This window comes from Gymnogyps californianus, chromosome 1 (assembly GCF_018139145.2).
Source record: "Gymnogyps californianus isolate 813 chromosome 1, ASM1813914v2, whole genome shotgun sequence".
Lineage (NCBI taxonomy): Eukaryota > Metazoa > Chordata > Aves > Accipitriformes > Cathartidae > Gymnogyps > Gymnogyps californianus.
In genome coordinates this window covers 131467373-131495187 of record NC_059471.1, presented here as the reverse complement: position 1 = coordinate 131495187, position 27815 = coordinate 131467373, and the positions used below count along the sequence as shown (strand labels likewise).

Sequence of the window (27815 nt, the reverse complement as noted above, 5' to 3'; positions counted from 1 at the left end):
GTAACTACCTTGGAGCCATTCAGAACTGGGTGAATCTGCAGGAGGAGTGCAGCTCAGTGCTATATAGCATTATGGACATGCACTCTCTCACCATGCCCAAGGAACCAGCTGTCCTGCGCCAGAACATACTGGACACCACTGCTGCCATCCTTGCCTGTGGTATTGACCCAAAGAAGTGTTTCCTGTTCCGACAGTCGCTGGTTAGTGCTCCTGTTACGTTAGATTTGTTTCTCATTAAGTGGCTTTCCACACATGTTAATGAATGAGCATAGCATTACTGAACTCCTTTATCATCTTTGTGTCGGTGGTCCTAGAAAATGTTAGCAATGTTGGATTTCAAACTTATCCCTTGCTGCTGTTTTGAAGTGGCTGAAACCATGATTGAGAAATCCATTTAGGGATAAGTACATTTTCAATTTCCCAACCAGAGCTAGGAGTTTGTGAGGGTTATGAGTAAAATACTGAAAAGACCTGTTAGGAGAGCATTAATGTGGCTTTGTAAGTCTCACTTTAGTCACAAAAGGTTAACTCATAAATGCATAAACATAGTCTGTGCAACCATAAAGGCAAGTAAAGCATGTTTCTATGGTTTTGTATCAGCACTTAACACTTAATCTGCCAGCTGCACAATATCTCCAACAGGTGATTGGCGTGGTAAGTTTTGTGTCGGTTCCATCATAATCGCCAGGGAGTTACGTCTTTTCTGGGATTTTTTTTTCCCTTCACTATAACCTCCTTTTCATATGCATGTTTTTCCACCTGATCTGATAGTTCGTATGTGAAATATTTGCTTCTTCTCTTGACCACCCCAAGGGGTACTGAGCTTGCCTTCCTACTTGGCATATGTCAGCCTAGCCATATACTAGGCATATGCAGCCTAGCAGATGCCTGCTGCATTTTCGTGGAACACAACTTAGTTTCCTGCCTGATTTACTTCCTGTTACTGTCTCTAAACTGGCAAACTTCTGTAATTTCCCACAGAGGCAGATGTGTCATAGCTTCTGCTCTTGTGAAGGCATCTTTAAACAGATGTCTGACTTGCAGCAGAACTGCAAAGGTGATGTGGACAGGGTCTGAATTTTATCAGTGTGAGATGGAATCATGGTATTACATTCCTCCTTTGAACATGGTTCTTTACAGGCAGAGTTTCCTGTGGTTGTCAAACTGCAAATGACAATAGCTCCGTATCCCTGGTGGATATTGAAATGATGAAGACAGATACACCTTCTGCTTCACTTTTCCTCTGTATTAAAAAACCAATCTAAATAGATTAGCTCAGAATTCTAGTGGAGATACGTTTAAATTAATTTACCCTTTGTTCAAATCTGTTTATCCTTTTAAATAAGTTACCAGCTTGGGTTTTAATTTGGCTCTACTCTGACTTAACTTCATTCACATTGAGGCTGACATTAACTGGAATAATCTCAAGGTGAGTTACAAGCCAGTAATGCAGTAAAAACCAGTCTGGAGTTTTGTTTTTTCTTATTTTCAAGCAACTGAACAATTCAGTTAGCTACAACACTGAATCAGTGACTAGATACACAGAGTGGCCTCCTCAGCCTAGAAGAGAGATGATTTGCAGGTTATGGTTGGAAAGGAATAAAGTAAGGGTTTATAAAACTGCAAGTGAAATGGAGAAAATAGATAGGGAACCACTGTTTAATCCACTGGAGAACATGAACTAACGGGTATCAAAATAAGTTAGCACCTGGTAGATTCAGCATGAGCAAAACAATGCTTCATTTCGTGAAGTCCACAGTTAGGCTACAGAACTCCTTGGCACAGGATACAGTGCATGCTGAAACGTGTATGAATTTGGAAAAGGACTCAACAAATTAATCTGAAAAATCTGTTACATACCTGAAGTGCCACCTCTGCAGAACTGCTGCAACCACAGTTGGGAGAGTATCTATGCTTTTCTGTACTTATGCTCTTTTCTGTTGGTTGCTGTCAGAGATGGATATTTGATCTGTTCCAGTGTTGCTTTTCTTATGTTCTTATGAGTCTAAAAGCTAAAGTACTGCTGTTCCAGGTCTTGCTAAAGCCAACATACAGACTTCCCGTGAAGCCAACAGATTATCAGTGAGGATCTTACATTGCAGTCAGCCACAGAAAGCATGTTGTATCTTTCACAATATAATAATGCAGAAATTGAGTCTTTGAGTCTCCAAAGAGAAAGTGTCAGACTCAGGAGACATCATTTCCTGAGTACAGGACTGTAAGTGATGCTTGTACAGAACCAATACAGTCAACAACCAATGAAAACTTTAGATAGCTAGACTTGAAAAATGTTCAGCTTTATCAAAGAAAAGTTTCCATCAAAGATGACTCTGGTTTATGTTATGGTGGTTAGGCTGGCCTCTGTTAAATAGACTACCTCTTACCTTAATTTTTCTGGGTGTCCTTATCTGTCCAAATCTAATGGTTGTTCTTCTTATTCAATCTAAACCATTAAGTATTTGCTTTCTGTGGGCAGTGTCTGATGTCTTGAACCATGTTCTTACTAATACTTATCACACGTGTATCAATGCAGCTTTCAGAAGTGGCTGATTCTAGCACATTTTTGAAAGCTCCTTGTCACACTGCAAGCAAAAGAAGGACTATTACAGTTGTTTGTGAATCCAGACAGTTTCAGTAATGGTTCAGGCTGAAGTGGTTTGTTGACTTCCCAAAACCAAGTCTATTCAGGCCGTATGTAGTGGTCAGGTATACCCAGAGATGCACTATGGTCTGTTACAATTGTGTTGGCAGGACCAGATGTTTCTCTGGAAGCAATTAAAAGGAATATCTGTGTGTAGCTCTTGATGCAACGAAAGGAGACAGGAACCTTGCTAATGTGATTATTGTTTTAGTATGATAATTAAATAGTACATTATGGAATGTCATAATATCGAGATGATTGTTCCTAAAAACAAAGGTGTAAGATGGATTGCAGCTATTGCTAATCACGAAAGTTTATTGCTTGATTTTGGGTTGGTAATTGCTCAGTTTTCAAAAAAGGAGCTGGCCTCTCCTTTTCAGCCACTGTAGCAGTCTCCAAGGGTGGTCTAAAAAGCCACAATTTTGTTTACAAACATTTGGCTGAGGTGTAAAGCAAAGTGACCAAAACCGATTGTATACTGAAATAGGTTGTACTGAACTAGGATGTTCCAGAGGTCATCAGGAAAGCAGTGAAAATCCAGCTGCAAATAGAGAACTGGTTTAGGTATTTGTTTATGGGCAAAGTAACTTTCTGTTTTCAATACCAGATCAGACTGATAAGTGAGAGAGTTCTCAGTAGATTAATGTGCTACAATTATTGCTGTATTTTGAGTTCTATCTTGAAAATTACCAAATCTATAGATCACAGAAGTGCTACTGCAGTTACTTCTGATTAACACTTCTGTTCATTTTTTTTAAACATCATGCGACAAAATTATTATGAAATAAGAACTTTTGGTTTTAATCACCAAAACCAGCTACAACTAATGACTGGTAGCACCCTGATTCTGTAGTAGTAATAGCAGAATGAAATTCTTGCACTGCAAAAGTGTGCTAGTAATGCTAAGTCCCATTAAGGGAGTTGCTCATGCAGTCACTATTGTAAATGCTGCTGTGTCCTCTTACTTTCTCTCGGTTAACCTGGGCAAGAATGGTCTAGAATTGCTGAACAGGGAGATTTTTTTGTTTATTTGTTTGGCTTACTCTTTCTGTACTTTCTTTCTGTTGCTGCTTGTGTTGCTTCTCTGAATATGTTTGCCATATGTGAAAACAATATTGATACTTTGTTTCTCAAAAGGCATGTGCATTTGGTAAGGATTTCACTGTCAGTAGGCTTTTATTTACAGCAGGGTTTATGCAGATCAAATCTCTAATCCAGAGCTATCTGAAATACCTGCCTCCAGAGTTTTTCCACGTTTTATCATCCTTTCCAATACAAGCAAGAGACAAAAGGCTGAACAATATTAATCACAGATTGACAGCTGCAAAAAAGTGTGGTGAGAACAGATACCTCTTGTGTTTACACTAGATCCAAAAGGTGCTGCTACATTAAGGATACAGGTGAAGTTGCCTTGGAGTCCCAGAACTGATTTCAGTGATGTCCTTGCCTTGCAAGTAAAATGAAATAAAAGTGAGAGGAATTTTGCATAGACTGATTTTTATTGTATTGCTTAGAAGGGTATATGGCCTCTGTTCTTATGTATCAGGTATACAGCTAAGTTACCTATAAATGGAAAGTGCTAGTTTGATGAAAATTAGTTTTGTATGCTTCAGATTCTACCATTTGTAAATTATAGTTTTTTCTAACATACATAGACAGAAAGTTAATGGTTGGCTGTATATTTGGTCTCCATACATAGCAGTTCACCAAATACCTCCCACATTTATATTGCCATATACAAACTTGAACTCCAACTTAGGGAAGTAGTGGCTACAAAGAACAAGTGATGATAACTTGAAAATATTTAGAAGCAAGAAGGATGATGATGAATATTTAGGGTGGTGTTTGGAACCACATTGTCTGTGAAGCGTTATAAAAAAGCACGTTTAGTTAGAGTATCTAGGAAAATGCAATTATGGAATATGTTGGACACTAGAATGACCTCCCAGTGAGAGAAGCTCTTTCATTACAGCTTGTTTAATTGTATTTTCTTAAGTAGCACGACAAGTCATAGAAGAGTGACAGTTTCTGTAGGAACAAAAATAAAAATAAATGCATATTTCAAAATTATGCATTTTTATTTGGAGCACAGCTGCAAGATATATGAAACCCTCTGTGCTCTTAGAGAAAATAATGTCAAGATATGCTTTTAAGTGGCTGCCTTTGCCTACCAGGCATAAAAGAGAAGTAACAGGATAATGACTTATACAACATATCCTGAGAATACTAGAAGAAAGAGCAAATATATTCCTTAAATTGTACCATAACTGATAAAAGCTGTAACAGTCATCTTTCATAAAACTTAGAATGTTTTATTAAAAACAAAAAGGACTACAGGGGGGAAATAAAGAAGACAGTAAGCAATCTGCACACATGGTAAGCTTATATGGTATAACCCATTTTCTCTGATTCCTGGTGGGTACAATACACATTTCAGTTCTTACCCATAACCATCTTGTATCTCATCTGCTTCACAGTCAAAACAATTTTAGAAACTGCTGTTGCTTTTATGTGGTCTCAGGCTGGTCTTCCTGTCCACCTACCTATTGTAGTAGACACATGCTAAATGTCCCAAGAGAAACTAAAATTCCATCAGAGTTGATTCAGCAGGCAGCGGTTGATACGTTGCACTAACACTTCTCTGAGGAGTCCTGTGAGTTTCTGGACAACGTAACATTCAGTTTCTGGGCGGAAAATTGCAGTTTTCAGCCTTCTGGATGCGGTGATTTATTTTCTGAGTATAATCAGCTGCAGTATTCTTGCAGTGTGCAAGCAAATTGAAGCAGTAACTCTGGGAGGTGGGAATTTGCCAATTTGTCTTAGCCTTAACTCTAAAAGCCAAAATACGACAATTTAAATGTGTGCACTAACTGTTTCACTGCTATTATTTTCCAGAAATATCCAGCTGCTTTGTTTTGTGGGCAGAGTTTGAATAGATTCACGCTACTTCTTGTCCAATTTTCAGAGGGGCTTAAAAGCTTCCATTGCATCATAGCTTATAAATTCATTAAAATACATTAATTTAGCATGGTCCATTGAAAACTTCCTGTCATAAGAGGAAGTATGTGACTATTTAATTTAGAAAATTATTCTGCTTCTCTTATGCCTCTGTTTTTTCCCCCATAGGACTGGGCTAGACATAACTAGAGCTCAGTGGGAAGAAAAGTCATGGTTCAGTAGGATGTCTTTTTCTTTTTTCTTTCTTCCTTAATTTACCTGGTTCATCTCATACTATTATATAGCTGTTATATGTTCCTCTCTCCACCAGTCTTCTGAACACACCAAACTAATTACTCAAACGGTATTGTGGGTTAGACTAGGAGAATGTTTCTGAAAATAAGTTCATTTCATAATGAATAAAGGGAGGGAAAAGGGTGCCTCGGCCAAATTACTGTGCTCTATCTGGGTTTATAACCAGTATAACCTGATTCCAGTAGGGGTATTCTTGGTCAGGCTCTTCAGAAAGGAGAGACAGATCTTATTTCTGTAAGTTTTAGCCAAATATAAATAAGGATAAGTTATTTAAATGTTCAAAGGTAGTAGTGAAAGCTGTAAATACTGATAGATTTACCAATGGATAGCTAGATAACCACCCCCCCAATTCAATACATTGCTTAACATGTTCTTTAGATCAGATGTTGCCTTTGTAACCATGAACTTATTCCACCCACACTTGAATTATTTCTTTGAACAGGAATTTGGGATACCATGTCAAATTTTCTGTCATAAAAGTATCTCACTGGGTGTTCAGTTGCTGTGTGCATTTGATTCAAGAGCAGTCTGTTTTGTCTTGTTTATGGCCCCGTTATTCACTCTAGCTGTATAATGGAGAGATGCATTACCAAGTATGTTGAACATATTGCTTGCAACCTTAGGCATGAATAAAATCTTACCTCTTGTTCAAGAAAAATAAATCTGAGCAGCACTTTCTTCTGAAAGGCCTCTTGAATTTTTTGGAAGCACTAACTGGTACTTCTAGAAGAGACAATCCTAAAAAAATGTTTCACTTCTTTTGAAATTTAGGACACTTTCCCTTTTCTGTTCAGATTTCCTTTAGTACACAGCTATCCAAATTACCTCCCCAGACCTGTTTGTCCTCTACAGTGTCAAAATCAAATCTTTGAAATTTATTGCCCATTCAAAATGTAGCCTTTAATGAGGTTACACTGCTGAGGGGAAGCTGTTTCCACATAACAGATATGCAGCAAATTTGCAGTCCCTTACAGAGAAGGGCTATAGGTTGCAACTTGAGGAAATCCATCTTGAAAATGAAACACTGCATCTCTTTTTGCAGGAAGCCGCTTCAGCTGCCGACACACAACTTTGTATAATAAGCATCAGGAAGCTGAGTTGCAGTGTTGCTGCTTTCAGATCTGCTCACAGTATCCATGCCTTTCCCTCTGTTATTGTTCTTTAATCTCATTGCTTGCTGTTCTCCTCAGCTGTATGTCTCAGCATGAAAAGTCATCTAGAATTACGTGGACTAAAAGTAGCTATTGGTTTTCCATGTATATATCATCAACTGTGGCTGTGGCCAGGGAATAGCAGCAATAACTTGGTAGGGAATAGGTAGGATCAAGGACAAAGTAATAGATCTGCAGGGAGAAGCCCTGAGGTTGTATTTCAGCATATAACACCCTAGAGATGATCCAAGTGTAAATTGTGATCTAAGTTTAATAATGTCAAATAGCTGCACAAGTGAACAATTAAGAAGCTATTTGTCTGTAAAGAGGGAGGAGCAGGGCACTCAGCCAAGTGAAGAAACAGAGATGTTTGTGCCTTCTAGATAGCTGCTCATTATCATTTGGAAGTGATCACTTCTGTTAAATAAGTGTGCTTTGAAAAAATAAATAAAAGGAATCTGACTATGCAGACTTGGGCTTGTTGGGCCACAAGGAAGGAATGTAAGTAGTTTGTTCTGGAAATAACTCTTTGATTAGTGACTAGTAAGCCAGGTTGTGGGGGATGCTTAATGCAATGGAAATTGAAGGAGGAAATGTGTAGCTGGTAATAGCAGAGAGATGGCCATCTCGACCCTTTGAGAAATGTTGATGGTTTTTACAGACTTGTAACAGATTAGGAAAGAAAACTGTGTTAAAGTGGGCGAGAGCACAGAGCAGGAGAAAAGAGAGAAACTTGATGTATTTACTGAGAAAAGCAAAGGGTATGATTTGGGCTGTCTAAAAAGAGGGGTTCACTATATGGATCTGGTTAAGCTTTTTTTGTGAAAACTGCTAAGTGGGAAACAGTTGGCTTTGTAAGGGAAACAATAAATAGAGGACTTGCAAGACTGTTAGTCCTCCAAATATTTTCAGCCAAGCTGCAAGAAATATTTCCTGAGAAAATAATGTTTATATTGAAAACAGGCTATTATATTCTTTCAGGACACAAAAGTAGCTGGAGTTGACATGAAGGATTTAATGGATTAGCTGTTTTTCAGAGTTACCAATGATTGTGACATTCTTGGAAGTTGGTTTGACATACAGTTCAGGAACTGTCACTGGTTATGAGTTTTGTTTGTTGGAGATGTAATTGTGTTTTTCTGCGTTTTGTAGTATTTTTATACTGGGGTATTTGGGGGAGAGGGCACTGCTGAGAAACTGATGTCTTCATTGGAGAAGAGCTAAGCCTATTATTACCTGTTCTCTTTCGGGAAGTTGGGGCGTTTCTGAGGTACATCATAGCTCCAGAGGGTACTTCTGTTGTCAGATTTTAAAATACAAAACTAATTAAGTTCTTTACTGGTTCAAGTATACACAGAATAACCTTAATTGATTGGAACTCTGTACACTTTTATTTCCTAGAGTCGTAGTTAGATTTTGGGTGAACTTTTAAAAAAAAAAAAAAAAAGAAAAGAAAAGAAAAAAAGCAAAAGACCTCTCTGACAGTCCTACTCTTTTTAAAGAAAATTGTGTGAAAAGTGATGCTTCTTTGACAAAGGTCTTCGTTGCAATGGCACGATAAATGCTACCTAACACAATAGGAAACAGCTGAAAATCATTTGACAGATTGATACAAAGATGAGATGTCTGTTCTCTGTTTCATTTCATTTCATTGTTTGAGTTTACTGGAGGGATTGCCTCTCTCCATAATACTATGGGGAAATAAAAATCCTTGTGGGTGAAAATACCAGAATCTAACAGAAAATGTGTTACTGGGATTGTACTACTGATACACCGATCAAGATGATGATAGTGATCAGGAGATGTTAAGTGAGATGAGAGAAGCTGCAAGTTTAAGACAGGGAGCAATAGTATTACACTTCAACTATTCACGTATAGCCGTTATCAGGATGAGACATACAGATAAAATTTTTGGATTCAATAAACTATGCTTCCTGGTTTTACGATCTATTAGAAATGATGCCATTCTACATTTGCTTTTGGGTGGTGCACAGGACCTAGTTCAGGATGTTTTAGTGGAGGGCTCTTAACAGTAGTAACCTCATTATAGTGGTGTTCAGCATTGTGGCTGGAGAGAGCAGACCAAATAAAGTGCATTAATGTTCTATTTCAAGAAGGGGAGCTAGGTGAAAATGAAGTCAAATTGTCAGAAATAAATAAACAAAAAGCAAGAAAGCTACAACTATCCTGGAGGTTGTGTTTTAAAGAAAACAATGTATTTAAAAAAAAAAAAAAAACAAACCAACAGTTAAATGTGTGACACCACTCATGAAGAAAACATTGGTCCAGCAAATCCCTTTCCATGGTTCCATAAGTTAGGATGCAATCATAGGAAAAGATTAGATTTTCAGAAGGGAAAACTTGCCCAAATTAGAAACACACGAAAGCATATAAAATTGACAGGTCACCTTTTTTTAAACAAAAAAATTAAGGGGGCTAAAAAAGAATTTGAGGAGCACCCTGCAGAGGATTCTTAAGCTGATAACTAAGCGGTCTTGCGTCGAAAGCAGGAGGTCATTTAGGGGATCAGTGAGTGCAAAGTATAGGAGACACTCAGGGTTGATAAGGCCCTGAGAGCAAGGCTCAGTTGTTGGTGTTGGAATTTGCTGCTGAAGGTGTTGGGAAGGTTGCCACTGTATGCATTTTGTAGCAGCAGATCAGAAGAGCTAAGTCAGTCTATTGTAAATTTACAGAAACTATTAGGTAAAGATAGACAGTTTAGATACCAGATGGCATTCAGCTAGGAGTCTGAAAAAAACTCGAATGTGAAATGGCAGAACTGGTGGCCAAGGTGTGCAGTCTGCCACCATAAATGGTCACTGTGCCAGAGGAGTAGTAGATTGAAGTCATGTTGGCAGTTCACAAGCAGAGCTCTAAACAGGACCCCAGAAACTACAAACTGATGATTTTGACTTTCATCTTACCAGGGATGGTAGAGTCTTCAACAAAGAATAGGATGCTGAGTGCATGAGTAAACAGTCTCTTTGGAGAGTCGCTATGGTTTCTTTAAAGGGAAATCCTGTTTCACTAAACTGCTGGACTCTATGAGGGTGTCAGTAAGCATGTGGATAAAGGGCATTCCAGGACCATAATGGATTTGAATTTTTTGAAAAGCCTTTGACAAGGTTCTATATCAATTCTTATTTTTAAAAAATGTATTGGAGGAAATGTTCATTACTAGTCTTGCAGCTGGCTAGAGTTGAAAGCCAAATAGGGTACAGTGATCACTTTTTTTTGAATGGCACAGTCAGTAGTCGTGTCCCTCACGGATTCATGCTGGGAGCAATTCTGGTCAACGTCGTCATTCATGACCTGAAGAAGATAGTGAACAGAAGTTTGTGGGCAATGCTAGTTCTTCTGGGTAGCCAAATGCTATGCCGAGGAAAGGAACTCCAAAAGAACTCGTAAAACAGAGTAGGTAGGTACGTTAGTGGTAGAAGAGCTTTAAATGCAAAGTAAAGCATATAGGTAAAAGTAATCTAAACCTTCTTTACACAGTATTGAGCTGAGTCACAACGCAGGAAAAAAGTCTTGGAGTCGTCACTGGCAGTTCGCTGAAATCATTGGCTCAGCACAAGTAATTTTCAAAAAAGCTAACAATATGTCACCATTGCCACATCACCAGGAAGGGTATTGAGAACAAGACAGCGGTGATGTTTTGTCACTATACAAAACCTTAGTGTGCCCATATCTTGAATATTGGGTAGAGCTTTAGTGTCTGCATCTCGAGAAGGAAGTAGTGAAGTGAATTAGAGATGATACAAAGAAGGGGAATTAATGCTATAGGAGATAGAGTAGCTGCCTTAAACGGAAAAATTTGGAAGTCTGGGATGCTTCAATTCAAAGAGGAGAAGGCTGAGGTGTAGATGCAATCAAAGTTTACAAAATCAGAAAAGCACTGGATAAACTGAATGTGGAATTGTTCACCAAATTGTGCAATACAAGAAATGGGTGGCATTCAAAACTAGTAAACAAAGAGTTTAGTGGATAAGTGAAAGTACTTCTTTACACATCAGATTTGAACCTGTGGAGCTTGTTGCTGCATGAGGTTGTCAAGTGGGCAGTATCAGCAGGTTCAGAAAGAGATCAGACACATTCATGGGGAGCATGGATACTAACAGGACTGGGCCAGGGATAGTATCTTCTGATACTCCCTAGTACAACAATTATGGATGCTGGAGAATTATGAGAGGAAGATACTGTAGGAAGCGATACACTCATGTGCTCGCCCTAAATGCCATTTCTTGTTGCTACTCTTGGAAACAGAGTGCTAGGCTACAGCTACCTCTGTTGTGATCCAGTAGGATATTATTTCTTACATTCTTATGTTTTGGTTGATTAATGAAGATATTTGCTCAGATTTTTAAATGGACTCAGGGCAGTAGGCTGGCTGAGTTTGTCCGAGAGAATGGCTTCTTCTAATTGTGATCCATTCGTATTGCTCAGTGCCAGGAAAGAAGAGTAGACGGGGCCTTTATTTTACTGGTATCATACACATCTTCACTTCTTCCAGTTTCTTTGTATCCAAAGTTATCCAATCAAAGTGATGGAGTAGTGTAGCTTAATGAGTGACCACATTTGAGCTGATGCATGGTGACCGACCAAATGCAGCAATTACCTGCCCCTGTTGCCAAGTAAAACACAGTAGCTTAAACCATGATTTAGTCTGACAAATGATTTGTGGTTTAAGCCTAGTACCTCCTGATTCACAGACCAACATACAGTCAGTTACTGCAATTTGGGTGATGAATGTTAACTCACTAGGCTCCAGTACTGAAGTTTTTTCCAACTGAAATCTCTACCCTTCTGTGCGCTTTTTTATATTTTCTCCCCCTTTTATCAGGCTTTTTCTTCACAGCATTCAGCACTCTAGCCTTACTTAGGAAAGGTCTCTGTGTGTTTGAGGGTTAGAAGTGAGTATAACTTGCTAGGACCCAGAACTGCGGATTCAACTCAACAAATCCTGTTTAGATCACTTGGTGTTTTGGTAACTGATGTAATGTCAAAGCCACTGATGCAATGAAACACACGTGCAGTCTTGGCTGTGGAAGCAACGTCTGACAGAGTTGGATCAATGACTGCATAGCTTTTAAAGGGAGTCCTTGTCAACACAAGTGCAACAGAGCACCATCTCCTCTCTATCCGTGACTAGAAGAAAGGAATGAGAAACCACTTTGAACCAGATGGTCATTCCTTCTAAATGAAATGGGGATCTTGAGCTTAGTATTTTCTGTAAAGCTCAGTTTACTCTTTGTATCTTGCAGAAGGTACATTTGGTGCATCTTGCTGTACTTTGTCTTGTGCACAGAAGATTGCAGGTCAAATAAGCATGAGGAAATTAAAAGAAAAAAGAAAAAAAAAAAAGAACTGTGGGAAAGGTAGAAAGAAGGGAAAGAGAATCAACCTGGAATATTTCGTATCTCTAATCGCTTAGCTGTTGTCTTGAGGTCAGATACCTCTATACAACATTGACAACCAAAATAGTCTAATGACTGTTAGCTAGGAAATGACTACATTTAAAATGTGACAACAAAGGAATTGCCATTAACAATGCTAGTAATTCTTACTTGTTAACAAACACTTTTTACTGCTTTCCGTTTGGGTTGTTGTATTGTGTTGCAAGCATGAAGCTTTGAACATCTTTGAGATGGTTAGCATGCTCTTAAACATCCAAACATGCCAATATTGAAAAGAGTGAATCAAACAAGTAAGCAAAGGAGCAGAATATAAATCACCTTTTTTTTTATTATTATTATTATTATATATAGCTAACTAGCAACAAACAAAAATGACTGGCAAGAAATTAAAGAACAGCATATGCATCAGCAATGCTTGCCTGTTTTGTTAATCCTAAAATGAGTATTGGAAATGCAAAAACTGAAGGCTACATGTTAAGAAGCTAAACATGGATTCATCCAACAGAGGTGGTTGCACAGCACATTTCTTGTCTCTGCCTGTAGAAAGTCTTCCTCTTAGCAGGAGGGGGGCAATCTGTCTAGTGTCTTTCTGAAACTATTAAAATTCCACTGTAACCCCAGTCCCCCCAGAATGTTAAATGAAGAGTTTGTGGTATGAGCTTAAATGGAGTCTTATTTTTTCAAACCACCCTTGTAGCAAAGGGTATGTGGGGGCCTGCTCCTTCTCTTTCACCTGCAGATCAGTATTAGTTTTGATAGGATTGCAGAACTGAGGGTCAAATTAATCCACGATTCAGGCTGTACTGTAAAGTTTGACACACAACCTTAGCTGTTATCCCTGTTTTGCAGGCAAGACAGGATCATTAAGACCTATTGGTGCACCCAAGGCCCTGACAAGCCTCACCTGGACCCTCCACCCATGCATCTTCTGCTTATTGCTCCTGGAGCTCCACTTAAGCTCGGGCCCCAGGTCTGCACCTGAGCTACATCACAGTGTACCTGTGCTCAACCCTGTCCCTGCTCCCCTGATTTTCTCACTGGGCTTCCTGGATTGACCTCCGATGTGACTAATTACCTTGCTATGTCTGATGATCACCAGACTGTCACCATCACCACCCCTGTCCTGATTAAATGCTGCAGGACATTGTCCTGGTCAGGGAGGTAACTGTTGCTGCCTGGCTTGTGGCTGGCTGCAGCCGCAGCCTCGTGGAGCAGTCCAGCTCTTCTTGTACCCTGGCTGTTAAATCAGGCTTTTGTGAAGGACCTGCAGTTTTATACTGCTAGCCATGCTACACTGTGATGTAGCTCGAGCAAGGACTGGGGGAGCCTGGCCTGAGCTTAAACGGGGCTCCTGGGGCCATGGGCAGAGGGTGTGGGGAGGGCTCAGGTGAGGCTGGTCAGGACAATTAAGGGAAATCGGTACATTCAGGGCCCTGATGCAGAAGAAATGAAGCTTGGGTAACTTATTGGTACTGGAACTGAGAAAGGCAAAGAGGTTTTGTAACTGTTAATGTATTATCTCAAGGTGTGGGGAGGCTGTGGCACAGTGGCCAGTGGTTGGTTAGTTTACATGTAAGTTCAACTCTGTTATTGCTAAAGCATTTTCTTTCTTCTTTAGAATATGAGTGGATAGGATCAAGAACCTTGCTGTGCTGCTTGAGCACAGTGCATTCAATCCATGCAGTGTCCAAAACTTTCCGTTAACTTGTCACTTGACCTTACTGAAAAAATAATAGACAAAAATAAATGGTTTTCTGATCTCTGATACTATTTATCTGTATTGATTTTGAGAAAATATGCATATAAATGCAGAAGATTATAATATATTTTGACTTCATACTTCCAGGTTCCTGAGCATGCGGAACTTGCCTGGATTCTTGGGTGCTTAACTAATGTGCCACGTCTGCTACGCTTGCCCCAGTGGAAGGTATGGATAGTTTCATAAATTGAAAGGAAATAGATGGGAATTCAGTAGAACTGCTGTCCTTGAAATCCTTGTTATCTGTGAAGTACCAACTGGGTCTTGGTTATCCTTGCTTTAGGTTTAAGTAATTCTCTAGTCCTATGGCGGAAGGAGGAAGATATGTCTTTCCAGGTCTGTTGCTGTCAGTGAACGTTTTCCTGCTGGAAGCTACACAATAATATTTGTGGCAGAGACTTGCAGAAACTGTGCTAAATAGGAGGTTTGTTTAGTGTCGTTAAACTGATTTTGCTAGAATGCTTGGAGTTATTTCAGTGCTTATTTAATAATGCAAAACAACTACAAGATATTACAGTGGAAACCTTGAGCCTTGCTGATTAAGGAGTTCCATAAACAGCTTTTCTTTTTCCACTGTGAAGGGTGCCTGTTCTGTAGATTTTATGGAAGAGGGTACAAAGGAAGTATATATTGGAAGAGGAGTATAGAAATTATAAATATTAAAAATGTGCTGAGTGATAAAGTTAACACACCTTAAATGTATGCATTTACAAGTTTCAAATGTTCATCTTCTTAATCTTAGTACTGCATCAGCGTGACTGCATCAATTGAGTTCTTGTGTTTAATTTCCTTGTATTTTATTTTGGCATTTAGTAAGCAGAAAAACCAAAAGGCAGGAGAGAGGAGTATCAAAAAAAGAAAAAAAAAATCTTAAGAGCAGTTTGGCTTGCAAAGTTCAGAGCAGTCTTAAATACCTCCAGATGTTTTCTTTTTTCCTGTTTTTCTTCTTAATTAAATGAAAACAGTAAAACTTAAATACAGCAACCAGCGTTAATGCATGGCATAGATTAAAGCCAACCTTTTCAAACCTGAGGTTCTAAAGTTAAGCTCTTAAATCCAACTTTGACTGAATTGACTTTCCAAATCTACAGATAGGTGTTACAGGTGCTAGGCTTTGCAAATTAAGTCCCCTGAACCCTAGGCACTTAGAGATGTAGACAGAAGACAGGATCTGTATGAGACGGTGAGAAAAATCTAAAGATACTTGAATAGTCTTAATGAAATAATTAAGATTTTAAGGGTGTTTAAGTTAGTGTATTTAGCTATTGTTAAAAGCAGAAAGTAGGTATGCCATTGCTAGAACAGAATGAGTATCTGTAGCCTGACTATCTTGGTTTAAATGATCTGTATCCTAGAGCAGTAAAAGACTTCAGGACAGTGGGTGGATTGTGGGAAGCAGCATGAACTAATGGAGAGAATGCTGGACTCTGGCTCTAGTTCTGGGTTCTCTTCCTAGCTGTTACTGACTCTCCTGGTGACTGTGTGTGATCACTATGTCTTGATCTCTTTTCTGTGAAACGCAGGTATTAATGCCTTTCTATATCTCTATTATAAAGTGTTTCAAAAATTTATTGCTGAAAATGCTATTTAAAAAGTAAGGGTTATCAATAATAAGTGTAATAACCCAGCCTGATTGTTTTGTGTTTGTAATCATTTTCGTTAGTAAGATTACAAACAGAAAGAAAACACAAGCCTATGTTTTCTCCCCACTACAATATCAGAACAGTGTAGGGAAATTCATAAATCTAGGCCATAAAATGGGATGTGTGTATTCACAAGGAGCGTATTTTACATGGCGCACTTTTCTCTAGAGTTACACAATAAGTTACTCAAATTAGTTGGAATTCTAATTAATTAAAATCACGGATTTTCATACTGTTAGGCAAAAGTGTGATTCCTCTCTGTTTTTCTTTTGCAAACAGATGAAGCGTACCAGCCAGAATAATGAAGGAACTGTTGGTTTGTTGACTTACCCTGTGCTTCAAGCAGCAGATATTTTGCTGTACAAGTAAGAGGCAGAATGTGAGCCTATGGGCAATGTCTGTTGAGCTGCATTAGAATGAATGTTCGTCAGGTCAACATGCTAACTTATTAAGTGGGGGAGCTGAGTGTGATTAGATCAGAAGATTGGAAATGGATGACAGCTTTTTACCTGTCAAGTGGCTGGTTGAAATCTAGCCTGGTTTGAAAGCAACTGACAGGGCTGTAAAGAGAAAAAGCTGGTCACTTCAGAATAATTCTTAGGGAATTATAACATATTGATGTTTAATTATACATATTACATGTTCACAGACATACATATACTTTTTTTTTTAAATAGTTATGCTTTATTTTATGCAGTGTACTGTAGAGATACTTAAACTGGCTGTATATAGTATCCCCATATTAGTGTGGGATTCTGTGTAGGCCTGTTGATACTGATAAAAAAGTGAATAATTTACTGCGCCTTGTGGTACCTGGGCTAGTTCAGTTTTCTCTGTGGTGTACTATGTGCTGCAATGGAAATACACCCTAATGACAGACTGGTGACTCAGCATGCCTAAGTTTGTAGCCTAGCTGATAGAACTTGTAGTGCATTGTCGTGACTGATTGTATTTTATGATATGTTTTAAACTGTCTCAGTAAGTAAGTGTTAGAGACAATGCACTATGTATTAATTATTCTTATGTTCTGAGCATATGTACTTTGTGGAATTGTTCTGAAGTGAAGTTGTGAATATTTGTTGGGACAGAGAAGTAATACAGAACTATGAGGACAGGGACTTTAGGAGGACAGAGTAACCAAGATTAGCCAGTTGTTAACCCAGAAAAATGTATCTAGAGAAAGGTAATCCTAAGTGATCATTAGTAGGAGAAAACAGTAATGTTAGAAGACCAGTAGATGGTATTTCTAATTCACTTGCATTTTAACTAAAAATAATGGGAAGCAAGCAAAAGTCAGAATGAATTTGAACATTGAAATTATCTTCTAAGCAGTGAGTCCCATTTGATTGTCAAGCAGTATTTAAGGGTGAAATTTAGACAACTTTATCAGAAATCACCTTGTTTTGATTGAGCTCAACTATGTATGTCTCTTCCATCTCTAATAAGATCATGTGATTCGTCATTCCTTAGTGAAGCCTGTGGTTTGTTTGCTACCATGTATATTAACAGCAGGCTATCCAGACAGAGCATAAAACAAGGAAGTGAAAGAGAAACAATATCTCTTTGAAGAAATTTTACATAATATCTTTAAGAAATGTTTTAATGTAAAAACATAATATAGGGAACAAGAATCAGGGAGAAATGGAAACACACGAAGGGAATGGCAGTCATGAAGAAAAATTAAGAGCTGGAGGAGAGGGAGAAACAGTACTAATGCAGATGAACCAAGGATCAAAGAGACAGGAAAATGGACAGAAGGTAAATACATGACAGAAAGGAATAAAAATAGCACCAGGACAGAAATATTTAAAAAACAGCCAGGAAAAAGGCAAAGAACCATGTAGAGTCATTTATAAAGACAATATGTTTTCTGTTTAGTGGCAAACTTTGTGAATATGGAACCATTCTGGCATATGGAAACATTTCTTTTGACCTGTTTAAAGTATATTGATTATGATAACTGATTTTCTTTCTGTTAGTTGTAGGCCACTGTGATTTCCTATTGGCTACTGTAACTGTTTTTAGGTTGCCTTGCTGACTGTTTGGTGGGGAATAAAGGTGGACAAATTGATTCCTGGACGTCAGCCCAGTAATTCAGAATCGGAAGGAAGGAGTACCGTGTTGAACTGAAATTTTCTCGGAGCTTAAAAGATGCATAGCGAACTTTCTTACACTGGAACATATCCAGGATTCAGAGCTTAATACCCTGCAAGCGTTAGAAAAAAAATCTGCTGGGGGAAGGGAGAGTAATCAGAAGTTGGCAAGACTTCAAGTCTGCCTCATCTAAAAGAATCGTACATTTTTAGCGAGTATGATTAACTGTGGGAAAGAATCACCAGGGGAAGTAATGGATTCTTCACCTCCTCATGTCCTCTGATGTAGATTGTATTTTCCTCCAGAACTGCATTCAAGCTATTGAGTTCAATACAGAAGATCAAATGATCCTTTGATCCTAACAGTTCTAATCTATGAATGATAACACTTGTGGCAATAGAGGCACTGGCCCACATGATATTTATACAGTGGTGACCCACGAGGAAGAACCGCTCTCTTCTTTCTGTCCCTTGATAAATTCACAGTACTAGCTTCTCAACAACAGTTGTGTTTTCCTGAGACTTGACAAGTCAAGATGCTTGCACTTTATGCCTTGCAGATCTTTCTTACTTTGTTCGCACACTGTAACACATGCTCTTTGATCTCTAAAGAGACAGCAGGAGATACTACAAAAACCTTTCTTTGAGCTGGGTTTAATGATTTTCTCTTATTGGTATCTTTACCGTATATGTTTTCGAAAAGGGCTATTTTTGCCCTTGGAGATGTGCTTCAGTTCAGTACAAAAAGCAGACTCATCCTGGGATGCAGTCAGTTTGGGATCTTGTTCCCACAGCACCTATATCTAGCTGGGGCTGAGTGTTTGACTGAGTCTGGCCCTCAGTCATGGCAGAAGCTGTGACAGTCTTGAGTAACATTTCAGCAGAACCAGAGAGCTTTGCTGAGTTTCCTGTATCTGTCTTTTATTAAAAGGTCGACACGTGTTCCCGTTGGAGAAGATCAAGTCCTGCACCTGGAACTAGCCCAAGATATAGCACAACATTTCAACAAGAAATATGGAGAATTCTTTCCTGTGCCCAAAGCCATTTTAAGTGAGCTGGTCTTGGTTGTTTTTTTTTTTTTTTTCTTCCCCCTTAACTGCACTTCAAGGTTGAAAATGGATTTAAATATTGTAGAAATAGCTTCAGGGACCAAGAAAAGGGAACAAACTGATGCTAAGGGAGTGGAAAATTAAAAACTGACAACAAGAGACAAGAGGCTGTGAAATTGAACTCCCAAGATAGACATATGGCTTTACAAATCCCCAGTAGAGGAATGTATGTGACGTCTGGTATTCTAGTCCAGGGGGCCAGATGCACTCTGCTGCTGCCAGTCAGCCTTGCTCTTCAAGTATTGGACCTTTTGAGAGCAGGGTCTCTGCTCCATGTTGCTAGTTCAGGAGACATGTAAGCAACAAGACAAGAGACCTCTAGCAAGCAGAATTCTTCAATGTCTGAGTGGTAGATGTTTATATTAAGCATGCTAAACAGCTTGTAGGTTTATTGGTACAGTGTTCAAAAATCTTTTAAGTGTGTTTAATATATACATGCATATTTCAGTAAGGGTCTCTTACAGAGCTTAGACTTTCCGTTTTTGATCTTAGGGAGACTTATAAGGAAAATGTTCTCAGCCATTTTTGAGCTATAAGGTCATAGGCCGGGGGGTGAGGAGGAGTCAGATGGCGCAAATGGCATGTTTGTTAAGAAACGTGAAGAATTGGGCAAGGAAGAAGCATTGCATCTTTGTTGTAAGTAATGTAGAGGAATGCACAGCAGAGACCTTCGCCCCCAAAAGGGCAAGGAGCTCTCACCTTAGAAAAGACAGGCAGTAATAAACCTTTCTCAATTTTCAAGCCTCAGTGGCAAAAATGGTGTTAGACCCAGAGTGGAGCCTAGAGAATACTAGGTATTGCAAGCTCTCTAGTTTCTAATGAACAATTAAATACTAAGCACTGTAATGAGGAGCTGAGTGTAGCCTATGATGCAGGTGAGACTGTTTCCCAGGAAATAAAAAGCTCAATTAGGGGGGGAGGAGAAAAAAAAAAGAACTTTTCACTTTCCTCATGAAAGGCATACCTTCATAAGTTCACAAGTATATGCAAACCAATGAAATATCCTAGATGAATGGAGGAGTTAGGGACCTATTCAGACTCACTAGGTGTAGGCAGTTAGATTACCTGGACTCTTTCAAATTTACAGAAAAGAGACAGACTGTTCCAAAAGGTGATTCAGAACAGAGCACTTTCTGGGGCAGTCTGAATTGTACCCTGAAGAACACTTATCCTTTCACTGAGTACGTAGGCCATCTATGAGGAGTATGCAGGTAATTTAGTTGGCTGTATTAGGTGTCTAAAAACAATTGGTGTCAGTACTTTCTAGATCAGTGATACTTTGTGTACTCCATGAATTATATTTCTTGGTGAAAGACTGAAACAGTTTGCACTGATGCTGTTAAAGAAAGTACTTTGCAATATTCCCCTAATGCTACTATTCTATTTCATGTACACACATGTATCTTAGTAGTTTGTACAATACCCACACCTCTCTTATCTGAACAGTGCTTTCCCCCTAACAGAGCTGGTTAGCGTTGAGTTAGGGAACTTTTAATAACTGTCTTTATTGATATTTAGGAGAATTACCAAGTGATTTTGGGTGGAAGACTTCCCTGAAGTAAGGAGATTAATTGTTCTGGGATTCTTTTTTACCAGTGGATTTAACCTGTTTCTCCACTGCTACAGAACCTTTCAGTAATATGCAGTCTGTGCTCTCAAGGTAACTTGTTGCCAGTGCCAGGAATACAAGGGAGGAGAGAGTTTTCAGAGAAAATCAGCATGTAGCCACAGAAAATATTAAGAAGCGTCCCAGCAGAAGTTTCTGCTTAGCAAGGAGGGCAGAAACAGAGCAGGTTTTCATTTAGTTTATGGGAGGAGAAAGGTGGCTTAGAAGGACAAGGAGGGCACAAGGACTAAATACGAGTGTACGTGATTGTGTTCACAACTCGTTTTTAAGCAAGGATAAACAGAGAGCTTCATCACACTGCTGCAAAGTGTTCTTAGCAATTGTCATAGGAAACCATTGTCTATGTGTGTTCATAATTATTCCCCCCCCCTTTTTTTTTTTAAGGTACAACAAAGAAAATAAAATCCCTCAGAGATCCAACGGTGAAGATGTCGAAGTCAGACCCACAGAAGTTAGCTACTGTTAACATAGCAGACAGCCCCGACAAAATAGTGCTGAAATTCCGCAAAGCTGTGACTGACTTTACCTCTGAGGTGACCTACGACCCAGCCGGTCGCCCTGGTGTCTCCAATCTGGTGTCCATTCATGCTGCAGTAACGGGGCTTAGCATCAAAGAAGTGCTGCACCAGTCTGCTGGTCTTGACACTGCTGGCTACAAAATGGTGGTAGCAGAGTCAGTTATTCAAAAATTTGCACCTATCAGGAGTGAAATCAAGAAACTCCAGGAAGACAAATCCCATCTGATAAAGGTTTTAGAGGATGGAGCAGAGAAAGCGAAAGAAGTGGCTGCCCCCATTTATCAAGAAATAAGAAGACTGGTGGGATTGCAGTAGAAACTGCTGAGTAGTTGCAAGGACTTTTGTTTCCTGGGACAGACATTTTGTTATTTGTATCTTCTTAATCATTTTGGTTTGAAACAAAAACTTCTTTTCCTGGAAAATCCAAGTAGAACATTGAAGGTGTTTGCATTTAAAAATGTGCATGAAGCTAGATATTTCCAGTGGGACCAGCATTGAGCTTGTCTGGATAGTCAAAGAGGGAGGGCAGAAGCAATCACACAAACCCCCAAATGGGGTTTTGGGTTTTTCCATTGACCACTGCAAGAAGCTGAGGTATAGGCGAGGTGATCAGAATCTAGCAGAAAGATTTGTAATCTTCTCAAGAACATCCTTAGCTGTGCATGTGGTCTTGTTACAGATGGGCAACTCATCCCATTGGTCGTTATTCAGCTTTGGTATGGTGGTTGAATGTGTTCTTGGATAACCAGAATAAAAGCACAGGCTTACAAATCAAAATGCTGAGAGTGACGAAGAGAGAACTTACTGCTTCTCCCTATCATGTCTCCAAACTCTGTGATTTTTGTATCTGCATCTAGTCTGTGTGTCTTATGGACACGGATATCCATACTCTAAAACTCACTGTGACTGCTGGGCTAGATGGCCTCTTTGATAGTCACTCCAAAGGATCCAGAGAGTGGAGTTGAATTTCACTTCTGCCACCTGTGCTATCCTGCTGGTCAGGTCTAAGGTACTTCAGTGAGAGAAGACATGCTTCAGCTACTCCTATTCCACCTGCTGTTCGGTTTAGCAGGGAGCTCCAGGATTTTCAGTTCAGCATCAAGTCTAGGATTCCTTTAGAAAAGGTGCAGGGGAAAAGATGTAATCCTGTGTGAAAGAAATCTTAGGTTGAGAAATCAGAGAACTTTCTGTAAAATTTACAAATTACTTGTTTAGAAAATTGTGCTGAGGTCAGAGCCAGAATGGGATTAAATAGATCTTTATGAACTCTCACTACTGAGCCTCAAGAAGGCTCAGTGATGGGAGAATGGTGTTAGCCTGCACTGATCTTAGGCCTCACAAGACCCACAGACTGGCACCCGCGGACCATGGCATTTGTTGGGGATTGTGTGGCAAAGGGGAATTGCCAAAAGGAGACACCCTCTTCTGAAGAGACGGTAGTAGTACATGTTAAAAGGCAATGAAAGCCCTACTGGTCCTATGCCAGCATATTTAAGTATATCATTGCACTTAATGGTGCTGTATTTGAAGTTCCTATACTGTAATGTAAATTGAGTTCATCCTGTACTCCGGCAGCTCATAACCGTTATATGCCTATGGCATTTGTCATAAAGGATTGCAGTCTTACATGACTGAGTTAGTAAAACTGAGGGGGTTCTGTGTAGTGCAGTTGTTTGTTTGTTTCTTTTAAAAAAAGCTATTTAGTTTTAAATTTAGTTAATTATCACAGTGAGGTGATTCAGAAAGAATTATTTAATTTTGCAAAGCAAGAAGTTGTGGACCGAGTGTCTGCGGATCTATACTGAGACCTGTATTTATTTGTCAGGGATCTGAAGAAGAGAACTGCCCTGCAAGAATTTGATGATGGCAGAGTTTCTAAAGTTAGTCAAGACTAGAGGAGCAGAGTGGATGGAGACAGAATGATGGGCAACCAAACTCGGTGTAGACAAGTCGAAGGTAATGTCCTCTGGAAAGAATAAGTGTATTCAAAAATAGTCCATGGTTTCAAATTAGCTGTACTGGATTAGGAAAGGGCACAGTTATAACTGTGCATATTTAGGTAGTTTTACAAAACTTCTGTCAGTGTTTAACAGCTACATTAGTCTGCATGGGAACTAAGACAGAAAAGTAAGGCATACAGTTACTGCTGCTTACTGACTTGGCATAAAATGTTTGCTGTGACACCTTTTAACATGGGGTGATTTCTGCGAAGGTCCCACAATAGGTTCCTTAAGGGAAGCTAACACAGTGCTCATGGACATACTGGAAATCTTTAACACTAATTTATCTAGTTTCTATCTGTTCTTCTTTTTCACTAGCAAAGATAGGAGCATATATTCAAAAGACTAATCATAGTTTCAAGGTGTCTTTACACTTCTGATACTCAAATCACCTAACATACAGGGTTGTCATTCAACATACCTCCTTTGCAGTGAAAAGGAAACAGGAGTATTCATATGTCTTCAATACAATTTATTTAAAAAAAGGGGGGAGGGAAAGACATCAACAGGCAATTCTGTCTAAAGTCTTTCTAAAACTTAGATTTTTTCAGAAAATCACATAGGTAAAGCGGGAAGAAAAGCTTCAAAAGAGCCCTTTATTTGGGGTAGGGGTTTAATACATTACATATTTAGCAGTGTTTCAATCAAATTTACTATTTTTTCTCTTTTTAATTCAAGAATAGATTGGGGTTTTCCCCTTCCCTTTCCCCTATCAGTCAAACAAATCTTACTGGCCTGACCTATTTCGTTCAAGTAAGGAAATATGCTTGGGTTTTGTTCTTCAGGAAACTTAAACTTGTGTAAAATGAGTATGTTCACCTACTGATTGTTGACTTAGCTTTTTATTTTAGTAGCTCCTGTGGAGGAATTCTCAAAATAAAAGCTGCGTCTGCCCAGTGAAATAATCCCAATTCCAGTAACGACCATGATCATTAGAGTCCCCTGAGAGGAGACAACTGTAACGCAGATGTTTGCAGATATCTGCTACCTATTTCAGTTTTCTTGGAGCGTGGCTTTTCTGGGAAGTTACCCATCTTGGCATTCAGGTTAAAAGTCTAGCTGGACCTAGACAGCTGCCTCTTTGCATTCCTTGAGCCATTTACTTGGCATCTGGGAAGAGTTTGGCAGGAAGAAGCTGAGCTTGAAGCAATGTGTGCTCACTACTATCAGTAAAAGTTGTTTGATACCAAGCTACTCTGATCTCTTTGCTCTTTTTCTACTTCCCCGTTTCCTCTTCAGAACATTTTTGTAAGCACCCATTCTAGATGGTGTTCTGTGGCAGTGTTTACTTTAGCGAAGTAGTGCAGATGAGTTAGACCAGCTTTTTAGAGACCAGTTTTTGGAGAAGGTTTGATGCTATGTATTTCAGAAGGATTTGTTTCACACTAACTCTAGTCCGGTGTGCTGGGGATTTACTTTTTGTTTACATCTGGAGGTAACTGAAGAGATTCACTTACCTTTAGAGATAAACATCAACTCCACAGTGAATAACTTACTAAGATCTAACTAAAACATTTATACACTTGAGACATTTATCTTTGTGCCAATAGTTCCTAGGAAGTCATCTTATCACTTATCAGAAGACACTGATAGTAAGTCTCAGTTCTGTGCTCCCAATTTAGAGCACAGAATTTACTGAGAATTTTAGATCCTGTTTTCTTCAGCAGACTCCAGATGATGACTGGCCTCATAAATTAACTCTGCACTGCTCCAGCATGCATCCCTGCCTCAAATAACTGGAGTGTATGTATATTGTATGTTATACTGGAATTTGTTTGTAACTCTTAAAGATGTGGTTGAAGTGTACTTAGTTTTCAAACACCACGATCTGAGTTCTCAGATTCTCCAGAAGGCCTTGTGCATAGTTCTGATTCAGTATGTGTTTATCTACAAACAATTCAAGCAAAACTCCTTAGCAGGGTTATGGTTGCCTCCATTCAAGGTTAGGGAGTTCATATGAGTGAGCTGAAAGTTTAAGGAAGGACAGTGAAAGGGGATCCTTGGGGACTGACCTGCATCTAAATGGTTTGGGACTACAGGTTATCAGAGCAAATGCTTTCTTATCCTTGGTTAGGGTCATCATGATTCTGACAACAGTACAGCAGTAAATACTGCTCATGAAAGCCTTTATGTCAGCTTATGTAGGAACTCTGCATCTGATTTGTTGAGGACTGCACTATAGCATGAAACTTTAACTTTTCTGGTCTTCACAGTTTGCTAGATGATTGTGTCAGTAGAAATCTGTTTGGAAACCATTAGCCAAAGCCAAATCTAATCCTCAGATCTGAAGCCTTTGGATGTTTTCCGAAAATGGGGATTTTCCAAAACAGATTGTTTTTGATAAGCTACAATACCAATTTTAGTAGTTGCTGTAGGATCAGTAAGAGCCAGAGGTCCATTCCGAATGACTCATTCATATTTTTCATTACTGCTCTGATGCATGTTCTACTTATCCTGTGGCTCAAGGATCATGACAAAACTCAGAGAGGATCTGTGTGTGGTTCTGGCAATAGCAACAAGATGGACCTAGGTGCATTTGAGTCTTGAATCTAATGAGCATGCTCTTTCAGTGGTCCAGCTTGGTTAGATTTATGTTCAGAACAACAGATAGATCTTTCACCTGTGCTGATGTCTCTGCATTTGAGTTCCTGGATGCTGCCTACCTGTTTGTTCATGACTCATTGCTTCACAGAGAGAAAAAGTCTAGTGTGCTAGCATAGGGAGTCTAGTAGAAAAGGTTTTCTATTCAGGAAAGTTGTTACCTGTGCTTGCCAGGAAAACAAAACCCTTTTTCTGCTATATTGGACTATCTAATTTCCTTTAAATTATTTGTTCTGTTCCTTCTTTCTGGGTAAACTTGGCAATAATAGCTGCAAGAAGAATGTCACTTTATTGTGTAGTCAGAAGTCTTGGAAGGACCCAGGCATCTCCTGTCATCATTTCAGAAGTCCCTTACATCGTGGGACTTTGCTGGTTGCCTGAGCCAGTTTCAGGGAAAATGCTGCAGCAAAACTGTGTTCTTATGTGACATTCATTGATCTAATTAAAGCTTTCATGTTTTCATTTGTTTTTTTTAACTCACTAGGTTGTGAGAGAAGACTTTTGTTAAACTTTGAATTTCCAACCAAGCTTTCTATCGCATAGTCCTGTGGTGACCAGATGACAGCTGAAGTAATGGAAAATTCTCTTTATTGTCACAAAAGATTCTGTGCTGATTCCCACTGTCTTTTCTGTCAGTTTTGTTGATTGTGCTAATGGTCGTATTGTGGAAGCTTTGACAGAAAAGTATTTTTGTTTTGTGCCAATGAAAAATCATTCTACCTGCAACAGTCCCACATTATTGTGCAAATGGCAGATTCACTGATCATTTTGCTTTTGGGCAGCAGCTTTGGTTTCACAGTTATTTTTATATAAAACCAAATGCCAACCTCCTGCACTGAGGGATGAGCACGTGTGCCCAGTTATAATAAACAGTTTAACATCTGGGAAGATATTTTGCTACTGTGGTAAATTGCTGTCACAGAACACCATGACTGAAGAAGAGATTATCCACTTCATGAGTGGCCTCGTGCTGCCTGTGGACATGAAACTAAGCACTGAGCTTAACGTCTGTTGTGCTGTCGTGCTCTCAGCACTCCAACGTGGCTGTGAGACAGGAACAGCAAATCTATGCCACACCAGAAGGCTCAATCAGTTCCAGATGTGCTATATTTGGTGTATCTGCAAGATGAAATGTCAGGACAAGAGTTCCAGCACCGAAATGTTTAAAAGTTATTAAATGTTTGGTAGTAACAGCATGCTTGTAAAAGCCTGGGTATGATAGCATGGTCATAGCCTCATTCACATGGCTGATACGAGAAGTCACACAGCTGTGTGTGATGGTGGAGTAAAGTAAGCCATCTGCTTCCTCAATACAATCAATGTGAAGACAGTATGAGTCTAATTTGAAGGGTTAATAGATTAACCCTTACAGGTGGGAAGCAACAGCTTATGGCAGAGCCAGGTGGTACCAGATCTCTCTTGCTGTCCTAAACCATTCTGAAACAAGATGCTCGCAGTTCAGGTGGAGACTTCAGGTCGTACAAAGCACAGGCAAGATCCTGCATGGACAGTGTCACTTGTCCCACATGCTGTTCTATCTACGACTCTCTGATCAGTCTGATTTCTGAAGCATGTCTTCATTGTTGGTGTGACTTTATTGTCATCCGTCAACGTGAAATGATGGTCATGTGCCGATAGAATTAATGAAATGTCTGTTAGAAACATTGGATGTATGTTCTCTGCTATCTTTGGTGAAAACTTCTTTCCTGATGACCCAGCACTTATAGAAACATCTTGTTAAGCTAAATACAAATGAAACTTATCAAAACAAGGCTATTCTCTGGCATTACCCAGAGTTTCTGGTGTAGGTGGTCTCTGGCTTCATTCACCCTGTTTATCTTCATGTTTCCTTCCCTAAACCACATCCCTCGGAGTAAAGTAAAATCTTGTATGTTAAATGTTGTGAGACTGACTTTTTATTGTGACTGGAAACAGTTGTTCAAATGTATTTCAGGACTCTTTTCATGGTGTTTGCTGAATGGATAACAAAGATCTCAATAAGTG

At 39.2% G+C, this 27815-nt stretch overlaps 1 protein-coding gene across 1 annotated transcript; it reads left to right on the top strand.

The window, feature by feature from the left end:
- Positions 1-27702, top strand: WARS2 (tryptophanyl tRNA synthetase 2, mitochondrial). Its single transcript, XM_050911166.1, has 6 exons — positions 1-200; positions 14308-14388; positions 16143-16228; positions 18888-19006; positions 21077-23166; positions 26296-27702. The coding sequence occupies exons 1-5, from the start codon at positions 72-74 to the stop codon at positions 21523-21525; spliced, it is 864 nt and encodes a 287-aa protein (XP_050767123.1). The 5' UTR covers positions 1-71; the 3' UTR covers positions 21526-23166; positions 26296-27702.
- Positions 27703-27815: the final 113 nt, after the last annotated feature.

Bases quoted from the DNA above. Each gene is read 5' to 3' on its own strand.
- WARS2 (XM_050911166.1), top strand. From the start codon at position 72: ATGGACATGCACTCTCTCACCATGCCCAAGGAACCAGCTGTCCTGCGC. The intron at 201-14,307 runs GTTAGTGCTCCT...TCATACTTCCAG, and splicing joins TCCTGTTCCGACAGTCGCTG to GTTCCTGAGCATGCGGAACT. The intron at 16,229-18,887 runs GTAAGAGGCAGA...TTTTATTAAAAG, and splicing joins GCAGATATTTTGCTGTACAA to GTCGACACGTGTTCCCGTTG.